The sequence below is a fragment of the Leptidea sinapis genome, chromosome 12 (assembly GCF_905404315.1).
Source record: "Leptidea sinapis chromosome 12, ilLepSina1.1, whole genome shotgun sequence".
Classification (NCBI taxonomy): Eukaryota; Metazoa; Arthropoda; class Insecta; order Lepidoptera; family Pieridae; genus Leptidea; species Leptidea sinapis.
Window position 1 is genome coordinate 6,706,736 of NC_066276.1, and position 22,892 is coordinate 6,729,627.

Consider the following 22,892-nt stretch of genomic DNA (forward strand, 5'->3'; position numbering starts at 1 on the left):
TATATTTTTTCATGTCAATAATTAGTTCAACGAGACTCATTTGATGGTAGTGGTTTCAAGGATCTAGAATTTGCTAATAGTCCAGTCATTTAAGCTTAAATTCGGTAAGAATCTCGGAATTCGAGATACCCAGCTGTAAATCTGTAAATACTTGTATATTGACACCCTAAAAGTTGTCTCAAAACCTACATATGGTAGGGTGTACACAACTATTAAATTTCAAGGTCAAAGGTCTCAAAAATCTGTTTTTTGTGCTATTTTTGTAAATATCTCATTTCCTATGAGTTTTTGCTGTTTGTATTAAGTATCAATATTGTAGAATACAAAATTCTCTCCAAATTTTGTTTGAAAAATTTTTTATACGGTGAACCGTTTTCGAGAAAGAGGGCGGAGAGCGCGCGGTCAGGTTCAGGTCAACCGGTGCCTCCGGTCGAAAACGCGCCATATATAGTTGATTAACTATTGATAAATCAATGATTATAAATATTTGTCAATTTTTATTTATCATTATATGACTGGACTATAAGTACGATATCTGAAACATGTGCTTAAAACTAATAATTAACGTGACAGTCCCTTCAACCACGCTGAATACTTTCACTACTAAAATACACAATTATTTTTTACCTTTTATTGCATATTATCTGTTATTATGGAATAGTGTTTTTGAAGTCGGTTGTGTTTTTGTTATAATATTTTTTATTCTTTAATTTTTAGTGAATTTGAAGAACACTAACTAACAATTCGTCTAAATATGTACAGATATACAAAATTTTTCAATGCAGCAATGAACGTAAGCACTTTGCAATTTGATTACCGACAGTAAGAAATTCCACAGAAAGTTCACATACGTATAGCAAATTTATGCCTTTTAATGTTTTTCTCATGGATGCCACTGTCAGATCTGGACCAAATTATTATGGGACTACACGGGGAGCACCAGATTTCCAATTAAAAAAGAATTATCAAAATCGGTTTACCCAGTCGAAAGTTTTGCGGTTTTTTATAGAAACTAAAACTATGAAGTAAGAAAAATTAAAGTTATTTTTTAAATATTAATTAATTTTATAGTTATTTTTTAAGTAAAAAAATTTAGCCTCTGGATAAGTTATCTAACATATACTACAATGTAATGGTATAAGTAACTATTGAACCGATCGGAGTAATATCCAATCGGTTCTGAGTGAGTTTTCATTGTAAAGCCGAAGGAGAAAAACGGCTTTCCACTTATAAGTACGGATTTAAATACTTACTGTGATAAAAATGCGATTCAAACAAAATCATAAGTTAAATAAAGCTCATACTAAAATTATAATATACTAGCTGATACCCCGCAACTTCGTCTGCGTACACACAGGACAAAAGAAAAAATATAAGAACACTCAGAACATAATACGCTGTCGCAACACTTTTTGTAAATAATTATATGTTCTGCAAAGCCATTAATACCTTTCGCAGCACACGCGATGTAAAAAATATTTTAGGTAATTTTTTTTACACCTCGGGTTACATTATTGGAATTTTAGTAAGGATCCTTAATTTAAAAAAAAATATAATAAAGCCTATGTCAACCGGGGTTAGTGCAACTTTCCAACAGTGAAAGAATTTTTCAAATCGGTTCAGTAGTTTCGGAGCCTATTCAATGCAAACAAACAAACAATCAAATCTTTCCTCTTTATAATATTAGTATAGACTAATGTAATTTAGCACTTACGTTGTCATATAAAAACTTTGTAGTTGTAATTAAATTATGTACGTTTTTAGTCAGCAAAGTTACAAAACAGGGACTAATTGAGTTTGTTCATGAAAATACCATCATAATATGAGTAAGGTAACTTAATTATATAATTATGTTGTAACTGGCCTTTTGGTAACAATTTCTGGGATGGGGATGTATAATGTCTCCTTGGGGAAGACAAACTTTCCGTTAATATGAAAATCATGACCCTTTCGAAATATACAATGTATTAAATGGAGAGGTATGTACATTCTTATGAATGAATAGATTTTGATGATATTCCATGTTATGATAAATGAAATAAAATTTTATTATCATAATAGTAAAATTCTCTTAATAGCGGTACAAAAATCTTTCTTTAGTTAAGACCAGAGTGCACAGTGTATGAGGATCATTCATTACCAATATTGTGCGCTCACTCGCACTCACAGGTAGGCGGGAAAACAAAGAGACGCGCCGTGTTACTGTCAATTATGGAAGTGACATTTTAGATTTTTGCTTTTTTTTTATTTCGATGGCATATTACAATATTTAGGTATATAGATATATAAATAAAACACTTTTAAGGCATTAAAAAGCGTGTAATTGTAACTGTGTTTTTACATTAGATTTTTGCGTAAAAGTTACATTTTTATTGTTACTTTAGTTCAGCCGACCTTTCAAGACCTTTCCAGATCTGGTTTTCAGGGGGATGGAAAGTTTTAATCCTTAAAAAGTGTTTTATTTAAATGTGTAACAATTGCGTTAATCAAAGAAAATACTATACAGATATAATTTTTAAGGCATAAATACCGTCTTATTTGTCTTTAACATTAATTACTTCGTTAATTCTACATTTTTATATTATAACGAATATTAATATCATAACATTGGCATACATTTACACCAATGATCAGCCCCAAACTAGCACAGTAAGGCATAGCCAATTCTAGATATATTTAATACAATATACATACAAACATGGCTAGGAAACTAGGATCCAAATTCATCATATACGTTTATGTATATATTTGCACCTACCGGGATTTGATCACGGGACCTCTAGATCAGGGAGCAGGGTCACAAACCACTCAACTATATGGGTCATTTCACGTTTCGCTACAAATCCCAATGTTCTGCTGATAATCCAGTTAGTGTGGTCAATTTAAAATTTTAACCAGATATATAATACAGCCATTGCAAGACAGATGCATGGAAGTAATTAAAAACTGGCTCCACCGAGAATTAAATACAATAAAACAATAAACATCTTAATATATATAAAAAAACATAATAACATATCTAAACACTATCACACCCTATTACACCCACCCTCCCAAACCCACACACAAACACACACACACATTCTTCAGATGTTATACTTTTATTTTTTAATTTTTAATTTCACTTTTGTATTTAGACATTATTTTTATTTTATTTTATCTGATTTTAATAATTTGATTTGACTATAGGTAATTATGTCTGGTACCGAGAAGTCACTGACAGCTGAAACACAGTTCATACTAGTTTAGCTGCCTTTGCTCCCTGTGTTGTATGTAAATAATCTATATATATAAATGAATTGCTGTTCGTTAGTCTCGCTAAAACTCGAGAACGGCTGGACCAATTTGGCTAATTTTGGTCTTGAATTATTTGTGGAAGTCCAGGGAAGGTTTAAAAGGTGAATAAATAGGAAAATGCTGCTAAATTTAATAAAAACAAATTTGTTTTGCCTTTGATGTGTCCATACATAATTTCTATGAGAGAATTTATTGACGCACGGTTTGACAGTTCTGCTGTGAAACAATTTCAATACAACAACAGGGAGCATATTTTAAGAAATAATTCTTGATGTTATGAAATATTATTGACAAATTCATAAAAACACATTATTTTATTTATTACTAGCTGATATTCCGCGACGTCGTTCGCGTACGTATTTTTACACCTTGGGTTACATTACTGGACTTTTAGTAGGGTTCCCTAATTTTTTTTTATATTTTATATAGCCTATATAATTATAACACTCGGGGATAACGTAGCTTCCCAACAGTGAAAGAATTATTCAAATCAGTTCAGTAGTTGCGGAACCTATTCAATGCAAACAATCAAATCTTTCCTCTTTATAATATTAGTATAGATATACAGATTAACGTCTGTCGGGTCAACTAGTTAATTATAATTTAGAAACATATTTCTAACTTGTAATACTATTATTTGTTGTAATGTTTGGGATATAAAGTTATTATTATTAATTAATTAAGTTTTTGGTGAAGCTCTTGAACCCTTTCAAAAGTAATTCATTTAAATGTATGTAATATTTCGTGATTTTTGTTCTGTTAATTACATTATGTTATCTATACTAATATATAAAGCTGCAGTGTTTGTTTGTTTGTTTGAACGCGCTAATCTCTGGTACTACTGGTCCGATTTGAATGATTCTTTCAGTGTTGGGTAGTCCATTTATCGAGGAAGGCTATAGGCTATGTTTTTTTTTTCAAAATTAGGAATCCGTAATAAAATTGCTATTTTCTAACACAAGGTGTAAAATAGAAAACCTATTTTTGCGTGCGCTGCGAAAACTATTGACAATAGAACAAAATGATGTACAGGCTATAATATAGGCAATATTTTATTACTTATAAAACTATCGCGTGAATTATACTTTATATGGAAAAACAACGTTTGCCGGGTCAGCTAGTTTAGTATATTTTGTTTTTTTTTTCTATTGGGTTCTCTATTGTAATGTTGCAATGTAGAACGTACGGCACTCCACACAAACCAAAGTGTTTTATGGGTGCTATTGTATTGTATTATCCTTTGTTTCCTAAAATAAATAATTAAAAAAAACATATACACACTTGTTTAAGTCTCTATTCATGACTAATCATTCTTATTTATATCCTTGAGCTTAATCGTCGCCTACTTATAACAATAAGCTTAATGAAAGTTCCAAACACTGCACTACCTTTTGTTTAGACTCGCGTAACCTTCCTGTTATATTTGAACTGCCTACAATTCTATTGCATGTAGGTGGACTTAATTATAGAAGCAATGATATTCGGATGAACTAATATATTCTTGATAATGTTGTGTACATAGGCACATAAGTGAATTTGCTAGAAATTGTCATAACCATAACGTTAACACTAGCGTTCCTAGGAACGGGCATAAACTTAGCCGATACTAGTTATGATGATTGAAAGCTACCACAAATTTAAATAGGCATAATAATGAAGTGACTTAAATTAAGTAATTAAGCGCGGATTGGAGACCAATCCATAATCTAAGCATTAAATTCAATAATAGGGTTCTCTATGACGTGGTCTATAATGTCTATGGAATATTCGAGACGCAATTAAGATTTGTACATACCCGCTTTTGATTTTAAATAGAATGTTATCATCGCCAAAGTAATTAGTGTTATTTTAAATGAAGCTTGATGAAAATATAAGGGATGTTTTCTCATCGTTCAGAAAGACGGCAAGCCTGTCACTGAGCGGTGTTAGAAAGTAATTAATTATTATTCATGTGAGATGATAATTAATATTATACGTTTTGAATGGTATACAAAAGAGATTTTAGCAGCATATTGGTTTAGCTAAACCGCATGAACTACATTGCTAGTTAAAAGAGATAGCAAGTGGACAAAATCGTGGAAGATAATCTATGGAAGCGCTGTCTATTTTTTGACATATGTGTATGTAAAAATATAAACAATTTGTTATGTTTTTAAAGCGATAACCCTCACTTCTAGGATTACTACACAAATATAATTTTAAAGAACGATGCGGGACTCGAACCCACGAACTCTGGCGTTCAGAGCAGGTTATCAACTGTAATGTAGATCCTATAGATGAAGCTACAACCTGAGAGTTGAACAAAGCATACAAGATTTTATGACGATACGTCACAAGAACGGTTAGCTCAGTTGGCAGAGCACTGGCACGGAACGCCAGAGATCGTGGATTCGAGTCCCGCATCGTTCATACAATTTTGTTTTCAAATTTTATTTGTGTATGTAACAATATATTAACTAAGTGAAATCCTTGTAATGTTTCGTACAAAACAGTAAAACCATGCTAAACTTTAACTTATTTTATTATTTTTACTGAACTAATGCGGGTTTATGTTATATTGTTTCAAAGTGACGACCGCATTAGCAATGTCGCTCCGAATTTTGTGTTTTCCAAGGCGCTTTTACTCATAAATAATATCACATTATAATATGAACAATAGTAATCTCATAACAATCTCATGGCCAGTTAGAATTGGATGTTAAACTTGGCTCGTGTGATATTCGGAGCGACACGAACTGGGTCACTTGTTTAGTGATACATCCATATTCATCAGTGCAAAGCAGAGAATACGAATTATCCAGTTATAATTCACAATAGCTCACACTGAACTATAATGCTGTCAACTCTAGTTCTGAATGTATTACATGGCTAATAGTAATTGGCAAACAAGATTTTGATGTCCGTAAAATATTACTATAAGTAAGTTGTAAAAAATAGCGAATACGCTACGTACGTATAAATAACAACGATCTAAACAATTTGTTATTTTCTCTTGCAATACCAGAGAAATCAGAGGAGCGTTGCATCATGTCATGTCGCATCATCCGGAAACACCGCACAAGGAAGCTCATTCCACAGCTTTGTAGTACGTGGTTTGAAGCTCCTTGAAAACCGCACTGTGGAGGATTCCCCCACACATTCAGATGATGGGGATGATATCGTAATTTGATGGGTGTCGTGCGATGGTGGAATTCGGCGGCAGGAATCAGGTGAAACAGCTCTTCGGAACACTCCCCGTGATAAATGCAGTAGAAGACACACAATGAAGCGACGTCTCTACGCAACCCCAAATGATCCAGCCGTTCTTTCGATTTACATGCATACGTGATAAAAATTCTAACATACTTAAGTATATGCGGAACATTCCAAGTTTTAATGTTATATAATATGTATTGATCGGCATCTCTCAAAACTTTGAAACTACAAAGCCTCAAAGTGTTTGCTAACGAAACTCAATCTCTCTCGAATCATCGTGTGTCTATGCCAGACGTTACTTCTCAAAGGAAACCCTCAGGCACTTGAGCCGTCTGGATGTCGAAGCGATTTGAAATGGAACACCTGAGTCGTTCGATGTTGTGTTCATCATCCATGACCGATATATGGTGTGAATGAAACGGTCTGATTCAGTTATGTGTTAAAGATCAAGGACTATCTACTTCACTTATTACATCGGCCAGCGGGGGATGACACGCATTGCACACTTATTTAAAAAGATATGACTGTTATGCCTTGTGTACATGGGTCTCTACACAGAAGCAATCTGCGTATTGGTCCGTCGACCTGTAGTGTGTACAATTGGTAAATTTAAAAAACTACTCGGACATAAAACTTTAACTCTAATATTCCTTCTCCATGTAGTAAGATCCTACTACTACTTATATCCTCTTCTATATATATCCTATTCTGTTCAAGTGTTAATACAAATTAATTAATTAATACCAAATATTAATAAGACAATACAGTTTAAAACCATTCTATTACTATAAAATAAGAATTTAATTTAGTGATTTAGTACGGTATTAATGTTATCTAGTGTTTGTTATATATCACACTGTTTCCATTTGAATGATGTGTTCATTTTTTATGTTGTGGGTATATTGTCAAAGCCTTGATATTACAATTTCATTAGTGATATTATAATTAAACGGTAGATTGCCAATCGACTTCATTTTTCATTCGACGATATTAACGGCCACGAACATAGTAAAAAAATAAGGACTCCGTGTCACCTTACATAACAGTGTAGCACCAAAACAAGCCGATTAACGTGTAAATACATAGCCCCACGCACACACTTACACTACTACAGGCCGATAGGCAGCCATTATGTGAATTGTCATCGTCTGTGACAGATCAGTTTGCGTCTCAATAAAATATTTTAAAAATTCCGTCGAGCGTTGTGAATAAGTGTAAAAACGAAACTATATAAGTATTTGTGGCCATATATGATTATCTAAGAGAGAAAAAATTGTGTAACTAGATCCCTCTTAAACGCACACACACTAGCATAACAGTGCTTCACTTGCTAATATTACGGCGCGGAGTCCTTCTTTTTTTACTCGTCCGTGATTAACGGCCTGTTTTTTTTTTATTTATTTATTTATTTTTTTAAATTGTTTTAGTGAGATTGTAATGTCACGGGTACATCACTTACCTCTGTCGAATTTGAATGATTTTGTGTAATATTATGATATCCAGATTCATTTGGCATATTTTGATTTCTGTGAAGTAAGTCGGATGAAAGAATTCTAAGTGCTAAATGCTAATTCTGCGTTGGCGTAGCGGTTACTGATACGTAAATAAATATCTTAGATAATTTATACGTCTAGATAGAGTCTCTTGCTGTTAGACAACAGATGAAAACAGGCCAGGAATAAACTCTGCGTGACAAGCTACGTTTTACTCGTGATTTGTATGACATTTGTGTTAGTGTGCGTGAATTACTCAAAATAGAGATTTGTTCTAAACTCTTATTTTTTTGACGTTTTCACAGCTGTCATAGTCTATCTATACGTTTATATGATCGAAGTTAAGTACAACCTGAACTACATCTGACCAGACAGGGACACCTTATACCTTTTTCTTAAATTAAGCCACAATATATCTCATGAAAAACTTGATATACGCTGGTGAAAATCACGGGGCATCTGTAGTGTTATATTATTTCATGGAATCTACAAAAGTGAGCTTTACACCGAGGTGGGAAAAAAAGCAGTACTTTATTTATTATGTACAGAGCGACGTTTGTCGGGTCAGCTTGTAATCTTGAAAATCTTAATATCCGTTCAAAGTTCAGCTAAAGGTAGTTAAAAAGAAGTTATAATTATTATTTGATACGATATTAATTTTCCGCTTGCAAAAACAATGATGAAAGATCTTTCGAATGAAGAAATACGACTGTATGTTAGAAATTATATTTGTGGAGAAAATTTGTTATGATTTTTCCGATGCCATTAACGGTTTCATACCACCGCAGCCAATCTAAACAAATTCTACGACAGACTTTCTACTGATACTCCGAAATTTTTCCAATTACTTTTTTTACCAATTTGAAATTGTATTGGCAAAAATGCTGTTTGTACATTCAATACTCAAACCAAAGTTATATTGAGGTTTTGGATAATAGGATAATGTCAAGAAGAAATTTAATCATACTCCTTTACCAAATAATATTGTTCTTCTTCGTGACACTCTAGGCAGAGCGGTCGTCGTCATCACGAAGTGACATCTTTTGAGGCAGATTTGTTTCGCCCCACGACCATTCGCCGCTCTTCCCTGCTGGCCGACATTCTGGTACACTCGTTCTATGTTCATTGGACCACCCACAGCAGACCAGTCCATCGCATGGGCGACCTTCGTCGCCCTCTGGTGCCCTGCACGACAAGGCGCTTAATGTACTCTCACGCCAGGAGACGTGTCCAAGGAACTTAAGAATTCGACTCTGTACTAACACCGAAAGGTGTTGTTGTATGCCAAGTTCTTGGGTTTTGCAGCAACGTCTCGGACGTTGCTGCAAAACTCGGTCCATTAAAGTCCCAGCATTCTCCTCCAGCACCACATCTCCATGAATTTTATTTTTCTCAACTTATCGCAATGTCTACGTCTCTGGAGCATACAAAAATATGGGAAAAACAAGTGTTTGGATGAGTCGAATTTCGTAGCATTTGTTGTTTCTATTCTTCCATATTTTCTTCAATTTATCACAATATTCTATTCACGTGATAATTAAGATTATTGCAGCTATCATTCTATTAATGTTTGTTTATAATGAATTAAATATAATCAAATAGGCGTTTAGGAAAACATCCATTTCGTTTAACAGCATTTCATGTAGGATAGCGCATCGCCTTGAAATATTTCCGCAGCATAAATAAAACCTGCCTTCACAAAGTCTGTTTCCCAACGCTTAAATATTTGCAGTTGCATTTACAACGCCAGCATAATACAAGTGGGTCAAACATTGCATCGTGTTGCGCGAAGCACTGAAGCGTGAACCCATCGCGGTCTTTGCATTCATTCGCTGGCTCACACGCTCTATTTGATTTTTTATCGACGTGCGGAACTTACCTATGATTAATTTTGGATGAGCCAGACGCTGCGTCCAGTACTCTAATACTGCTAGTGGGTTCAATATAAAAATGTACGTAGGAACAACCAAATACCACCTAGTTGAATACAACATTTAAAAATACTTGTTCGCACACCAAAATTTTTAAATATATAATATGCCACGAAGCTATCATTCAAACCTAGGTCATACTACGAACTATTAATAATTCTGAGAAAATGAAAGAAGGAAAGTACTAAATGATTTCACAAAATAACAATGTGTTATGTGACGAAGTTTCTAGCCCTTCAAGTGAAAGTATCTTAATTTATTTGTTTGCAACACGTAATTTACCTAGAGAATGTGTAAAATATACAAAACATCCGTATATTCGTAACGATTCCTAATGTTTAATGCAAACTGTACACTTTTCGCCATTCTATTTCAGATCTCATTATTTGTATGAAACACACGAACTACTAACTAACTTTCGATTGTTTCTAATTACAGGCTGGGAGTTAAAAGGCCTACACTGTTACAAGTTTTTCAACATCAGACATTCCTGGGAAAAAGCCGCGGACTTATGTCGAAGGTGCGTAACGAAAAATTAAATTGAATTTCTTATTACAAAAATGTAACATCATAAAAATATGATGCTCCATCGTCGAAAAGTGTCAACGATTTGAATATTCTTTTCCTGTCCATACTTGAAAATTTTCTCGGACGTGTAGTTTCCTTACATTCAAATTCATGATTCATTTGCTATCTCTATTATCATATTTTTATCACAGTATAATATGCCTTTGAATAAAATATCTAATGCGAAGATTTTCTTTATAGATATGGCAGCGAACTTATGGTCATCGACAGCTATACAGAGAATAATATGACAGCCAGTATGGTCCCTTCTAGTCCAAGTTATAACCATTACTGGCTTGGTCTTGCTTCAGTCGATGATTTGAGAACAAACACTTTGGAATCTGCAGCTGGTGCTCTTGTTTCGCAATATGCAGGCTTTTGGGATCTTAAGCAACCAAATCCTAAAAACGGTGAATGTGTCGATGTACACGTATCGGCTGAAAGTCAATCGTGGGAGCTAACTACTTGCGAAACTCTTTTACCATTTATGTGTAAAGCAAGCGCTTGTCCTTCAGGTATGAAATAAAATATTACTATTATAAAAGGAAAAGTATAATTTTCTCATCTCCTATTAATATTTATCAATCAATTAAATATTACTTCTTTTCTTTGTACCGAGTTTCGAATTATTCAAATTATTAATATTATTGAAAAATTTTAGGGACCTTCCACTGCTCAAATGGAAAATGTATCAATGCTGCATTTAAGTGTGATAAGCAGGATGATTGTGGAGATGCATCTGATGAAATGGATTGCTCTTCAGAATGTCACTTCTATATGGCGAGCAGTGGTGATGTTGTTGAAAGTCCTAACTATCCACATAAATATCCAGCATTTAGCGAATGTAAATGGACCTTAGAAGGACCCCAGGGTCAAAATATTGTACTCCAGTTCCAAGATTTTGAAACAGAAAAGTCTTTTGATACCGTTCAAATCTTGGTAGGTGGTCGTACCGAGGACAAATCAGTTAATTTAGCAACCTTATCTGGCAAGCAAGATTTATCCAGTAAATTATTTGTATCAGCCTCAAACTTCATGATCATTAAGTTTAGTTCAGATAGTTCTGTAGAAAGAAAGGGATTTAGAGCTTCATGGAAAACAGAGTCATCAAACTGTGGAGGAGTCTTAAGGGCGACGCCACAAGGACAAGTTTTAACGTCACCTGGTTACCCAAATAATTATCCAGGTGGCTTGGAATGTATGTACATAATAGATGCCCAACCTGGAAGGATAGTGTCCTTAGAAATTGATGAATTGGATTTAGAAATGAATAGAGATTACATTGTCATCAAGGATGGCAATTTGCCTTCCAGCCCAGTTCTAGCTAGATTAACTGGTCCAGGCGAAGACAATCAAAAAGTCGTAATATCAACAACAAATCACCTATATCTTTACTTTCGAACAAGTCTTGGTGATTCTAAGAAAGGCTTTAATATGAGATATTCACAAGGATGTAGAGCAACCATAATAGCATCTAATGGCACATTTACTTCACCTGCCTATGGTCTCAGCAATTACCCAAATAATCAAGAATGTCTATTTAGAATAAAGAATCCAAACGGCGGCCCTATTTCCTTAAAATTCGACGAATTTAATATTCATCCTTCTGATGTTGTTCAAGTTTTTGACGGTTCAAGTACAAACGGGCTCCGATTGCATTCTGATAATGGTTTTACCATCAAACCGAGGATAACTTTAACTGCATCAAGTGGAGAAATGTTAGTTCGATTCATGTCTGATGCTTTACATAATGGCGCTGGCTGGAAAGCAACGTTTTCAGCAGGTAAAGGTTTATCTAGTTATATGAATTTTATGATGATTTTTGTAAATAAGATTTAATCCATGACTTTTTTACTTATAGATTGTCCACCTCTTAAATCTGGTATTGGAGCACTAGCATCAAATAGAGATACTGCTTTTGGAACTACAATAACATTCTCATGCCCGATTGGACAAGAGTTTGCTACAGGAAAATCAAAAATCACTACGAAATGCTTAGATGGAGGAAACTGGTCCACAACTTACATACCTAGTTGTCAAGGTAAATTCTTCTTTGTACCTCTGTTTTTTCCCTTAAAATACTATTTTTTTTTTACTAAATGGAAGTTTCATGTAATTGATATTCAAATTTTTATTACAGAGGTGTATTGTGGTCCAGTTCCGCAAATAGATAACGGCTTCTCGATTGGATCAACAAATGTAACATATCGGGGGGTTGCTACTTATCAATGCTATGCTGGATTTGCTTTTCCAACTGGTCAACCTATTGAAAGAATATCATGTTTATCAGATGGTCGATGGGAAAGAACACCAACATGTTTAGGTAAAATATGCATAAATTTTACCAAATTCCAAATAGATCTCATTTATTTATTTCAAAATTCATATTAATAAAATATTTCAGCTTCTCAGTGTACAGCCCTTCCTGACGTGCCTCACGCTAACGTTACTATTCTGAATGGAGGTGGACGAAGCTATGGTACAATTGTACGGTATGAATGTGAACCTGGATATGTAAGAACCGGTCAACCTGTGCTTCTTTGTATGAGTAATGGAACCTGGTCCGGAGATGTCCCAACATGCACAAAAGCTATATGCCCTACTTTCCCAGATATAAACAATGGGTTCATAGTTGATCAAAGTAGGATTTACATGTATGGCGATGAAGCTCGTGTACAATGTCACAAAGGTATAGGATCATCATTTCTAATTAAATTTACTTAGAAATGTTTATTTTACTTATCTTTAATACGCCTAATATGATACAGGGTATAAACTGAATGGACCCAGTATTTTAAGATGTGGACCTAATCAAAATTTTGATGCTGCACCAACATGTGAAGATATAAACGAATGTCTCAGCAGTCAATGTGATTCTGCCTCAACTGAATGTAAAAACATGCACGGTGGTTTCTATTGTCCTTGTCGGACTGGATTTACTCCGAATATGGATTGCAGACCTGTCGGTGACTTGGGTCTTATAAATGGTGCCATACCTGATGAGTCAATTACCACGTCTACTTCGGAACCCGGCTACAGTAAAGGGGTATGAATAAATCAGACATTATTATTTAAATACGGTTATTAGAAGTAAAATCCAATTAAATATCCATGTTATTATATTTTAGATGGTGCGCTTAAATAACGGAGGTGGTTGGTGTGGCAACAATTTAGAAGCTGGTGCAAATTGGGTGCTTATTGACTTACGTGCTCCTACTATCATAAGAGGATTCCGAACCATGAGCGTAATGAGAGCTGATGCTAATATAGCATTTACATCAGCAATAAGAATACAGTACAGCAACAACTTAACTGATGTATTTAAGGATTATACAAATCCTGACGGTACTGCTGTAGAATTTAGAATACTTGAACCTACTTTATCAGTGTTAAATCTTCCTACACCAATTGAAGCTCAGTATGTGAAGTTTAAGATTCAAGATTATGTTGGAGCACCTTGTCTAAAATTGGAAATAATGGGATGTGCACGACTGGATTGCATGGACTTCAATGAATGCAGTGAAAATAATGGTGGCTGCGACCAAAAATGTCTCAATACGTAAGCTATTTTTTAATGGTTTTTTTATTTATTTACAACATATGACAATTATTTTAGCCTATAAATTATAAATATTATGTTCTTTGTCTTTTGCAGACCCGGAAATTATTCATGTGCTTGCAATATTGGTTATGAATTGTATTCGTCGAATGGTACTGCTGGGTTTGCTATTGAAAGATCCGAAACTGGTGAAAGAGATGGCGACACCTATCAACGAAATAAATCTTGTGTACCAGTTATGTGTCCACCATTAGCGCCACCTGAAAATGGACTTCTATTATCCACAAAATCTTCGTATCACTTTGGTGACATTGTTGAATTTCAGTGTGATTTTGGATATGTGATGTCAGGATTCTCATCTCTTCTATGTACTTCAAGTGGTATTTGGAATGGTACAGCTCCAGAATGCCAATGTAAGTAATTTAGTACTTCTCAATTACCCGATTAAGTTTTTTGTGAGATTTCGGTCTAATGTAAGTAATATTTCTCATTGTAGATGCTCGTTGTGTAACATTATCAGATGATAAAAATGATGGCCTTAAAATTATCAGAGATGATCCCGAAAGCGTACTAGTTCCATACAGAGACAATGTTACAATTACTTGTACGTCCCCTGGTCGTCAGCTGAGGAATACTATCACTTCCGCCTTTAGACAATGTGTTTATGACCCCAAACCGGTAAATATAATATAAATAATTAAAAAAAAAACATTATCTTGTTAAGCTGATAAAGGTATTAATAATATTTTAAAATATATATTTTAGGGTCTACCTGACTATTGGTTATCTGGAGCTCAACCTCAGTGTCCTCGAAAAGATTGTGGAGTCCCAATGCCCACTCCTGGTGCAGAATATGGGCAATATTTGGACACAAGATATCAAAGCTCATTTTTCTTCGGCTGCCAAAATACTTTCAAGCTTGCTGGACAAACCAACAAACATGACAATGTTGTCAGATGCCAGGCCAACGGCATATGGGATTTCGGTGATCTCAGGTGTGAAGGTCCTGTTTGTGAAGATCCAGGACGTCCTGCTGATGGTTATCAGCTTGCAAAAAGTTACGAACAAGGCTCTGAAGTATTTTTCGGATGCTCGCGACCTGGATATATTCTAATAAATCCTAGACCCATTAGCTGTATACGGGAGCCCGAATGTAAAGTAATTAAGCCTCTTGGCTTAGCTTCTGGCAGGATACCTGATTCAGCAATTAATGCGACATCTGAAAGGCCTAACTACGAAGCTAAAAATATAAGGCTAAATTCAGTAACTGGATGGTGTGGAAAACAAGAAGCATTTACATACGTTAGTGTAGATTTGGGAAAAGTTTATAGAGTAAAAGCTATTTTAGTTAAAGGCGTCGTAACATCTGATATCGTAGGTCGCCCTACTGAGATAAGATTCTTTTATAAACAATCAGAAAATGAAAATTATGTAGTGTACTTCCCCAATTTCAATCTTACAATGAGAGACCCAGGAAACTACGGTGAGCTAGCGATGATAACACTTCCTAAGTATGTTCAAGCGCGTTTTGTAATATTGGGCATAGTCAGTTTTATGGACAACGCTTGCTTGAAATTCGAACTAATGGGGTGTGAGGAGCCCACTGCAGATCCATTATTGGGTTATGATTATGGATATTCACCATGTGTTGGTAAGTTTTGTGCATTTGATTTAATATCTCAATCTTCATCTCTTAATCAATAATCAGTAGAATTATGAAGTAATTTTATTGTTTAATAATATTATTTATTTGTCTATGTTTAAAAAGTTCATTTCAAACATATAATTATTTACATTTTTCCAGATAATGAACCACCTGTTTTCCAAAACTGTCCCCAACATTCGATTATCGTCCAGACTGATGTAAACGGTGGCCTTCTTCCTGTTAACTTTACTGAACCCACTGCTACCGATAACTCAGGAGCTATTGCAAGATTAGAAGTAACTCCGCAACACTTTAAAACACCAATACAAATTTTCCATAACATGGTTGTGAGATATGTCGCGTTCGATTTCGATGGAAATGTGGCTATTTGTGAAGTTAACATTACTGTTCCTGATTATACACCACCGAAGCTAAGCTGCCCGCAAAGCTATGTTATTGAATTAGTAGACAAACAAGACAGTTACGCCGTAAATTTCAACGATACTCGAAGGAGAATTAATGCAACTGATGCATCAGGAGAAGTTTTCTTGAAGTTTATCCCAGAAAGAGCTGTTATACCCATTCGAGGGTATGAAAATGTCACAGTCATAGCTTCAGATAAATACGGAAATAAAGCTCAATGTCATTTCCAAGTAAGTTTCGAAAACTTTAATTAATTTTGGATTATAAAATACATTATTATATGCGTCATAATTCTTTAAAATAATTCCTTAGGTTTCGGTTCAAGCAACCCCATGTGTTGATTGGGAATTAATGCCACCTGCTAATGGTGCCCTTAACTGCCTACCTGGTGATAGAGGAATACAGTGCATAGCGACATGTAGTCCTGGGTACCGATTTACTGATGGTGAACCAGTGAAAACATTCGTCTGTGAAACTAAGCGCCAATGGGTTCCAACTGCGGTGGTACCAGATTGTGTCTCCGAAAGTAAGTTTATATTTATGTTTGTATGGATAAATATTAGAATTTTTTTGAATTAGTCATTAATAACATTTTCTACCTTTGCAGATACGCAACAAGCTGCCTACCATGTAGTTCCTAGTGTACAATACCGAGCTCTTGGCGCCGTTTCTAATGCCTGTTTACCGCAATACAAAGACTTACTTGCGCAGTACGATAACATTCTAAATGAGAGATTATCACAAAGATGTTCAGCCGTTAATGTCAACATAAATGTCACCTTCATCAAGGCTATGCCAAGTCTTTTGGATGAGAATGTTGTTAAAATGGACTTTGTTTTAGCTATTATTCCAGCCATTAGACAGACGCAATTATACGATCTTTGTGGATCAACGCTCAACCTAATATTTGACTTATCAGTACCTTATGCGAGTGCTCTGATAGAACCAGTGTTGAATGTCTCATCGATTGGAAATCAATGTCCACCTTTAAGAGCAATACGGAGCTCTATATCACGTGGTTTTACGTGTAGTGTCGGAGAGGTGTTGAATATGGATACTAATGACGTTCCGCGATGCTGTAAGTAAAACTGTACATCTAAAATTTTATAATAAATTTGTTTTTATATTTTCTCGCCAGTATATTTCGTTAAAAACTTAATAACCCTGAATATAAAATAACATAGTTTTATAGGATTCATAAATTTTAAATACCCTTTATCTTTTTAGTACACTGCCCGGCTGGAACTTTTGCTGGAGAAAAACAAAAGACTTGTACAATGTGCCCACGTGGTTTCTTCCAAAATCAAGCACGACAAGGATCATGTCTTAAGTGCCCACAGGGTACATTCACCCGTGAAGAAGGTTCTAAAGACTTATCTGATTGTGTTCCCGTCTGTGGCTATGGAACGTACTCCCCAACAGGCTTAGTACCATGCTTAGAGTGTCCAAGAAATAGTTACACAGGTGAACCACCTCTAGGAGGTTACAAGGATTGCCAAGCGTGTCCCGTAAATACATTCACATACCAACCAGCTGCTTATGGAAGGGACAAATGTAGAGCAAAATGTGCACCGGGGACATACTCGCCAACAGGATTAGCTCCATGCTCACAGTGTCCAAGGAATTTCTACCAAAATTTAATTGGTCAAACATTATGTAGCGAATGCCCAACGAACATGAAAACAGTAGCAACTGGTGCAACAGGTCTAGAAGAATGTATACCTGTAGAATGTTCAAACAGTGCTTGTCAACATGGTGGCTTATGTGTACCCAAGGGACACGGTGTCCAATGTTACTGTCCAGCTGGTTTCTCGGGTCGCAGATGTGAAATTGATATCGATGAATGTGAAAGCCAGCCTTGCTACAATGGTGGAACTTGCATAGATATGCCACAAGGGTATAGATGCTCATGTCCAACTGGCTATGGAGGTATCAATTGCCAAGAAGAGAGATCTGATTGCAGAAACGATACATGTCCAGAACGTGCAATGTGTAAAGACGAACCAGGCTTTAACAATTACACATGTCTTTGCAGATCAGGATACACTGGAATCGATTGCGATATGACGGTTAGTTAAAATTTAATGATAAAATAACATAGGACTTGTAAAACTAACTAATCAAAATCGGATCCATTGAATTAATAAAATATTATAATAAGTAATACAAGATGAATAAGTTTTTTCTTTTTCATTTCAGATTGATCCTTGCACAGCTAACGGAAATCCATGCAAAAATGGTGCTTCATGTACAGCCTTGCAACAAGGAAGATACAAGTGTGAATGCTTGGCAGGATGGGAAGGACAACTTTGTGAAACTAATACTGATGATTGTTTGGAAAAGCCTTGCCTACTTGGAGCTCCGTGTACCGATTTAGTAAATGATTTTAGTTGCACATGTCCAGCAGGATTCACCGGAAAACGCTGCCAAGACAAAATAGACTTGTGCTCCAACGAGCCATGTAAGCACGGTGTCTGTGTTGATAAGCTCTTTACCCATCAATGTATTTGTGAGCCAGGATGGTTTGGTCCCTCTTGCGATATAAACATAAATGAATGTGTCATCTCACCCTGTGAGAATGGCGGGCGGTGTATTGACGGGATTGATGATTTCACTTGTAGCTGTGAAGCTGGATATACAGGAAAACGTTGCCAACATACAATCGATGACTGTGCATCAAACCCTTGTCAAAATGGTGCTTCTTGCGTTGATCAGATAGACGGATTTGTATGCAAATGCCGTCCTGGATTCATTGGGCTTCAGTGTGAATCTGAAATTGATGAATGCTTAAATGAACCGTGCAACCCTGTTGGTACAGAGAAATGTATTGACTTAGACAATAAGTACAAATGTCAATGTCGCGAAGGCTTTACCGGTGAAATGTGTGAAACAAACATAAACGACTGTTCATCTGATCCTTGCTTTAATGGTGGCTCGTGCAAAGATGAAGTAGGCGACTATAAATGTACTTGTCAACCCGGATGGACTGGAAAACGCTGTGAAATAGATATTGGGAATTGCGTAAATCTACCGTGCCAAAACAATGCAAAATGTATTGATTTGTTCCAGGACTTCTTCTGCGTGTAAGTATTTTTCTCGACCTCTGAATTTTTTTTTCCATACCTGAATATTTCTCTCAGTGGAGATGACAACGATGTCACAAAATAATCGCACGGCACTCGGGATTTCAAAATATGATCTTCTCGCAGTGCTAACTTCGGTAATACTGCATGTATTTACGTGAAATAAATACTAACATAAGTTTTAAACATATCTTGGATGGAAAGCATATTTTGTTTTTTTTTTAACCCATTTGTTTTCTCTATTGCACTAAAATTCAATTAATAATTCTTACAGGTGTCCAAGTGGAACAGACGGAAAGCAATGTGAAACGGCACCAGAACGGTGCATTGGTAGTCCTTGTATGCACGGTGGCAAGTGTCAGGACTTCGGCTCGGGATTGAATTGTACTTGTTCTTTAGATTACACTGGAATTGGATGTCAATATGAATTTGATGCTTGTGAGGCAGGATTATGTCAAAATGGTGCCACCTGTGTAGACGAAGGTGTAGGATACTCATGTAACTGTGCTCCAGGTTTCACAGGAAAGAATTGTGATGAGGACATAATTGACTGTAAAGATAACTCTTGTCCACCTTCGTCTACATGTATTGACCTGCCTGGCCGATTTTATTGTCAGTGTCCTTTCAATATGACTGGAGATGACTGTCGAAAATGTAAGTTCAAACTAATCTTCAATCTTCATTTGTGACTTGTTCCATCTAAATTAAATTAAATTTAGAATGAGATTAAGTTTGCCAGTTTATATATTGAAGTATAATTTGGAATCAATCATTTCTTTTCAAATATAAATTCACCAATATTTAGAATGCACCTCGTGCTTGATAAAAGATTCTATCTCATGTAACTTTTATATAAATGATATTTATTCGAATCTTTATTTTTCTCCGTATGCCAGGTATAAACAAAACTGTTATGGCTACTTTTTTCTTACGTTGCCAATTTAAAAAACAATATTATTTCGTTTAGTTTTATCAATCATACTGTTGACATCAAGACTTATATTAATTTATTGTTCATTTGCAGCTATCAGCGTAGATTACGATCTTTACTTCAGTGACCCATTACGTTCTAGTGCAGCTCAAGTAGTACCGTTTGACACTATGTCTGCTGACAGCTTAACAATAGCAATGTGGGTTCAGTATACACAACAAGATGAAGGTGGAGTTTTCTTCACTGCCTATGGAGTCAGGTAACCATTTAAAACACGGAATTGAAATAACCCATATTACGCCTAGATGTTTACTGACCTTAAACGTTTCTTCAATTTTTCAGCAATTCACATATCGCTCTCAATCGACGCCCAATTATTCAAATTCACTCAAGCGGCGTTCAAGTTTCAATATTCCCAGAATTGCAAGATATGTATTTGAGCTTTGGAGAATTTGCGACTGTTAATGATGGACAATGGCACCATGTTGCCTTAGTATGGGATGGAAGTAATGGTGGAGCTCTGACACTTATAACGGAAGGCTTGATCGCTAGCAAATTTGAGGGATACGGTAGTGGAAGAACTTTGCCACAATAGTAAGTAATGTTTTTGGTTACTAGTTCTGCGGTGCAATAAGTCATCAGCGTAAGGTGCAGACACGAATTAATTTATTCGATGACAGTGAGGGACGATACAAGCATGACGTTCAGCTGGTGTTAATTAATACGCCCTGCCCATTACAATGCATAGCCGCCCAGATCATTCATTAAAAACCAAAAAGTTCTGATCGACACTGCAATTGCGCTCGTCACCTTGAGAGATAAGTTGTAAAGTGTCATTTGCCCAGTAAATTCACTAGCTACGGCGCCCTTCTGACCGTAACACAATAATGCTTACACATTACTGCTTCACGGCAGAAATAGGCGTCGTTGCGGTTTCCATAATCTTGCCGGCATACTGTGCAAAGGTAACTTCGACTGGTAATAATTACATCATCATAAGCTGGAAGACGTCCACTGCTGGACAAAGGCCTCCTCCAAAAATTTCCACGACGATCGGTCCTGAAATAATTACATATTTAAAACAAACACTTCGTTACCTACATAAAGTCGAAAAGCAGAATACATGTAAACGCCCTCTAAGTGTTGCATATGGTACTGCATAACCTTTATTAGTATTATTGCCTGTTTGTTGGTATAATATTATTACTATAATAAAGATGATTAAAGAAAACGATTTGATATTATTTAATGTACGTAATTCTTTTTCAGTGTATGGGTAACATTGGGTAAGCCGCAATCGGATAATCCTAAGGCGTATACAGAATCTGGTTTCCAAGGACATTTAACTAAAGTACAAATCTGGAATAGAGCACTGGACGTGACAAATGAAATTCAGAAACAAGTCCGCGATTGTAGAACTGAGCCAGTACTGTATAGTGCTTTGGTACTCAATTGGGCTGGATACGATGATATCTTTGGGGGTGTAGAAAGAGTTGTACCATCACATTGTGGACAACGCGTTTGTCCAAATGGTTACAATGGTTCGAAATGTCAACAACTCCAAGTGGATAAGGAACCTCCGCGAGTCGATCATTGTCCGGGAGATTTATGGGTTATTGGTAAAAATGGATCATCAATAGTTAATTGGGATGCGCCTGTGTTTAGTGATAATGTTGGTGTTGTGAAAGTAGTGGAAAAATCTGGACACAAACAAGGAGAGAATTTGGCCTGGGGTTCATACGATATTGCTTACATAGCATATGACGCCGCTGGAAATGCAGCAACATGTACTTTTAAAATCACTGTATTATGTAAGTTATTTAATATTATTTTTTATAAAATTGATAGTATATTTTGTCACGAATCTTTAAGTTTACTCGTTCAAATCTTTAAAATAAAAAATCTGAGTTTTGCTAGAAGCACTTTACAAGCTAATTTGTATGTGTAATTGAAAAATACTCTATTTGATTGAAAAGAGTGGCCGTTGAGTTGCTTATATGTACTTCTCACGAGCTCAACTTTTTACGAACATGGTAAATTCAGTAATTTAAAAGAAATATTTGTAGTGACGATTCAATAGCGCATAGTTTAAGCCTAATTGAATAAAGTTTATTCGACTTTGACTTTGAGCCTGTTGATTCTGCCATATTTGTTTATGACGCAAGTAGATAGTAATTGATTAATATTATATCTTAGAAAGTTAATTCATCACTAACATTACAGAAATTGATTTTAACAATTGTTAAAATTTGGATTGCTTATTTTGTAATTAAATAATAATCATAATTTCAGCTGAATTCTGCCCACCTCTGTCGGATCCATTGGGTGGTTATCAATCATGTCGTGACTGGGGCGCAGGAGGTCAATTTAAGGTCTGCGAGATAGCATGCCGTGATGGATTGAGATTCTCTCAACAAGTGCCACCGTTCTACACTTGTGGTGCTGAAGGATTTTGGAGACCAACCAACGATCCAACTCTGCCACTTGTTTATCCAGCTTGTTCGCGTAAGTAATATTATAATTATACATAATTACGAATTAGTTGGATGGGTGGTGATCCTACACAATGCAGATTTCTTCCACGTACTACAAATGAGTTTCCTTGTGCGGTTTTTCCGGGACGATACGACCTACCTTAAAAAAACGCGTACACCTTCATTTAAGGCCGTCAACGCTCTTGCGATTCCAAGAGAATGTGGTCAGCGGTGATCACTTAACACCAGGTGACCTTTACGCTCGTTTGTCCTAATTTTCTATAAAAAAGAATG

The 22,892-nt window shown here is 35.6% G+C and overlaps 1 protein-coding gene across 2 annotated transcripts in view; it reads left to right on the forward strand.

Annotated features, from left to right (window-relative positions):
- Positions 1-22,892, forward strand: part of LOC126967132 (sushi, von Willebrand factor type A, EGF and pentraxin domain-containing protein 1) — a 100,778-nt gene that overhangs the window by 55,725 nt on the left and 22,161 nt on the right. For both annotated transcript variants that reach the window (XM_050811556.1, XM_050811557.1), the window contains exons 4-24: positions 10,355-10,436; positions 10,685-10,998; positions 11,145-12,266; positions 12,345-12,524; positions 12,624-12,806; positions 12,888-13,172; positions 13,252-13,529; positions 13,612-14,042; positions 14,139-14,455; positions 14,539-14,720; positions 14,808-15,693; positions 15,847-16,340; positions 16,423-16,636; positions 16,718-17,188; positions 17,338-18,179; positions 18,310-19,193; positions 19,468-19,847; positions 20,218-20,383; positions 20,467-20,718; positions 21,394-21,935; positions 22,417-22,629. In XM_050811556.1, coding sequence (XP_050667513.1) covers positions 10,355-10,436; positions 10,685-10,998; positions 11,145-12,266; positions 12,345-12,524; positions 12,624-12,806; positions 12,888-13,172; positions 13,252-13,529; positions 13,612-14,042; positions 14,139-14,455; positions 14,539-14,720; positions 14,808-15,693; positions 15,847-16,340; positions 16,423-16,636; positions 16,718-17,188; positions 17,338-18,179; positions 18,310-19,193; positions 19,468-19,847; positions 20,218-20,383; positions 20,467-20,718; positions 21,394-21,935; positions 22,417-22,629 — 8,718 coding nt within the window. The remainder of the gene's footprint in view (positions 1-10,354; positions 10,437-10,684; positions 10,999-11,144; positions 12,267-12,344; positions 12,525-12,623; positions 12,807-12,887; positions 13,173-13,251; positions 13,530-13,611; positions 14,043-14,138; positions 14,456-14,538; positions 14,721-14,807; positions 15,694-15,846; positions 16,341-16,422; positions 16,637-16,717; positions 17,189-17,337; positions 18,180-18,309; positions 19,194-19,467; positions 19,848-20,217; positions 20,384-20,466; positions 20,719-21,393; positions 21,936-22,416; positions 22,630-22,892) is intronic.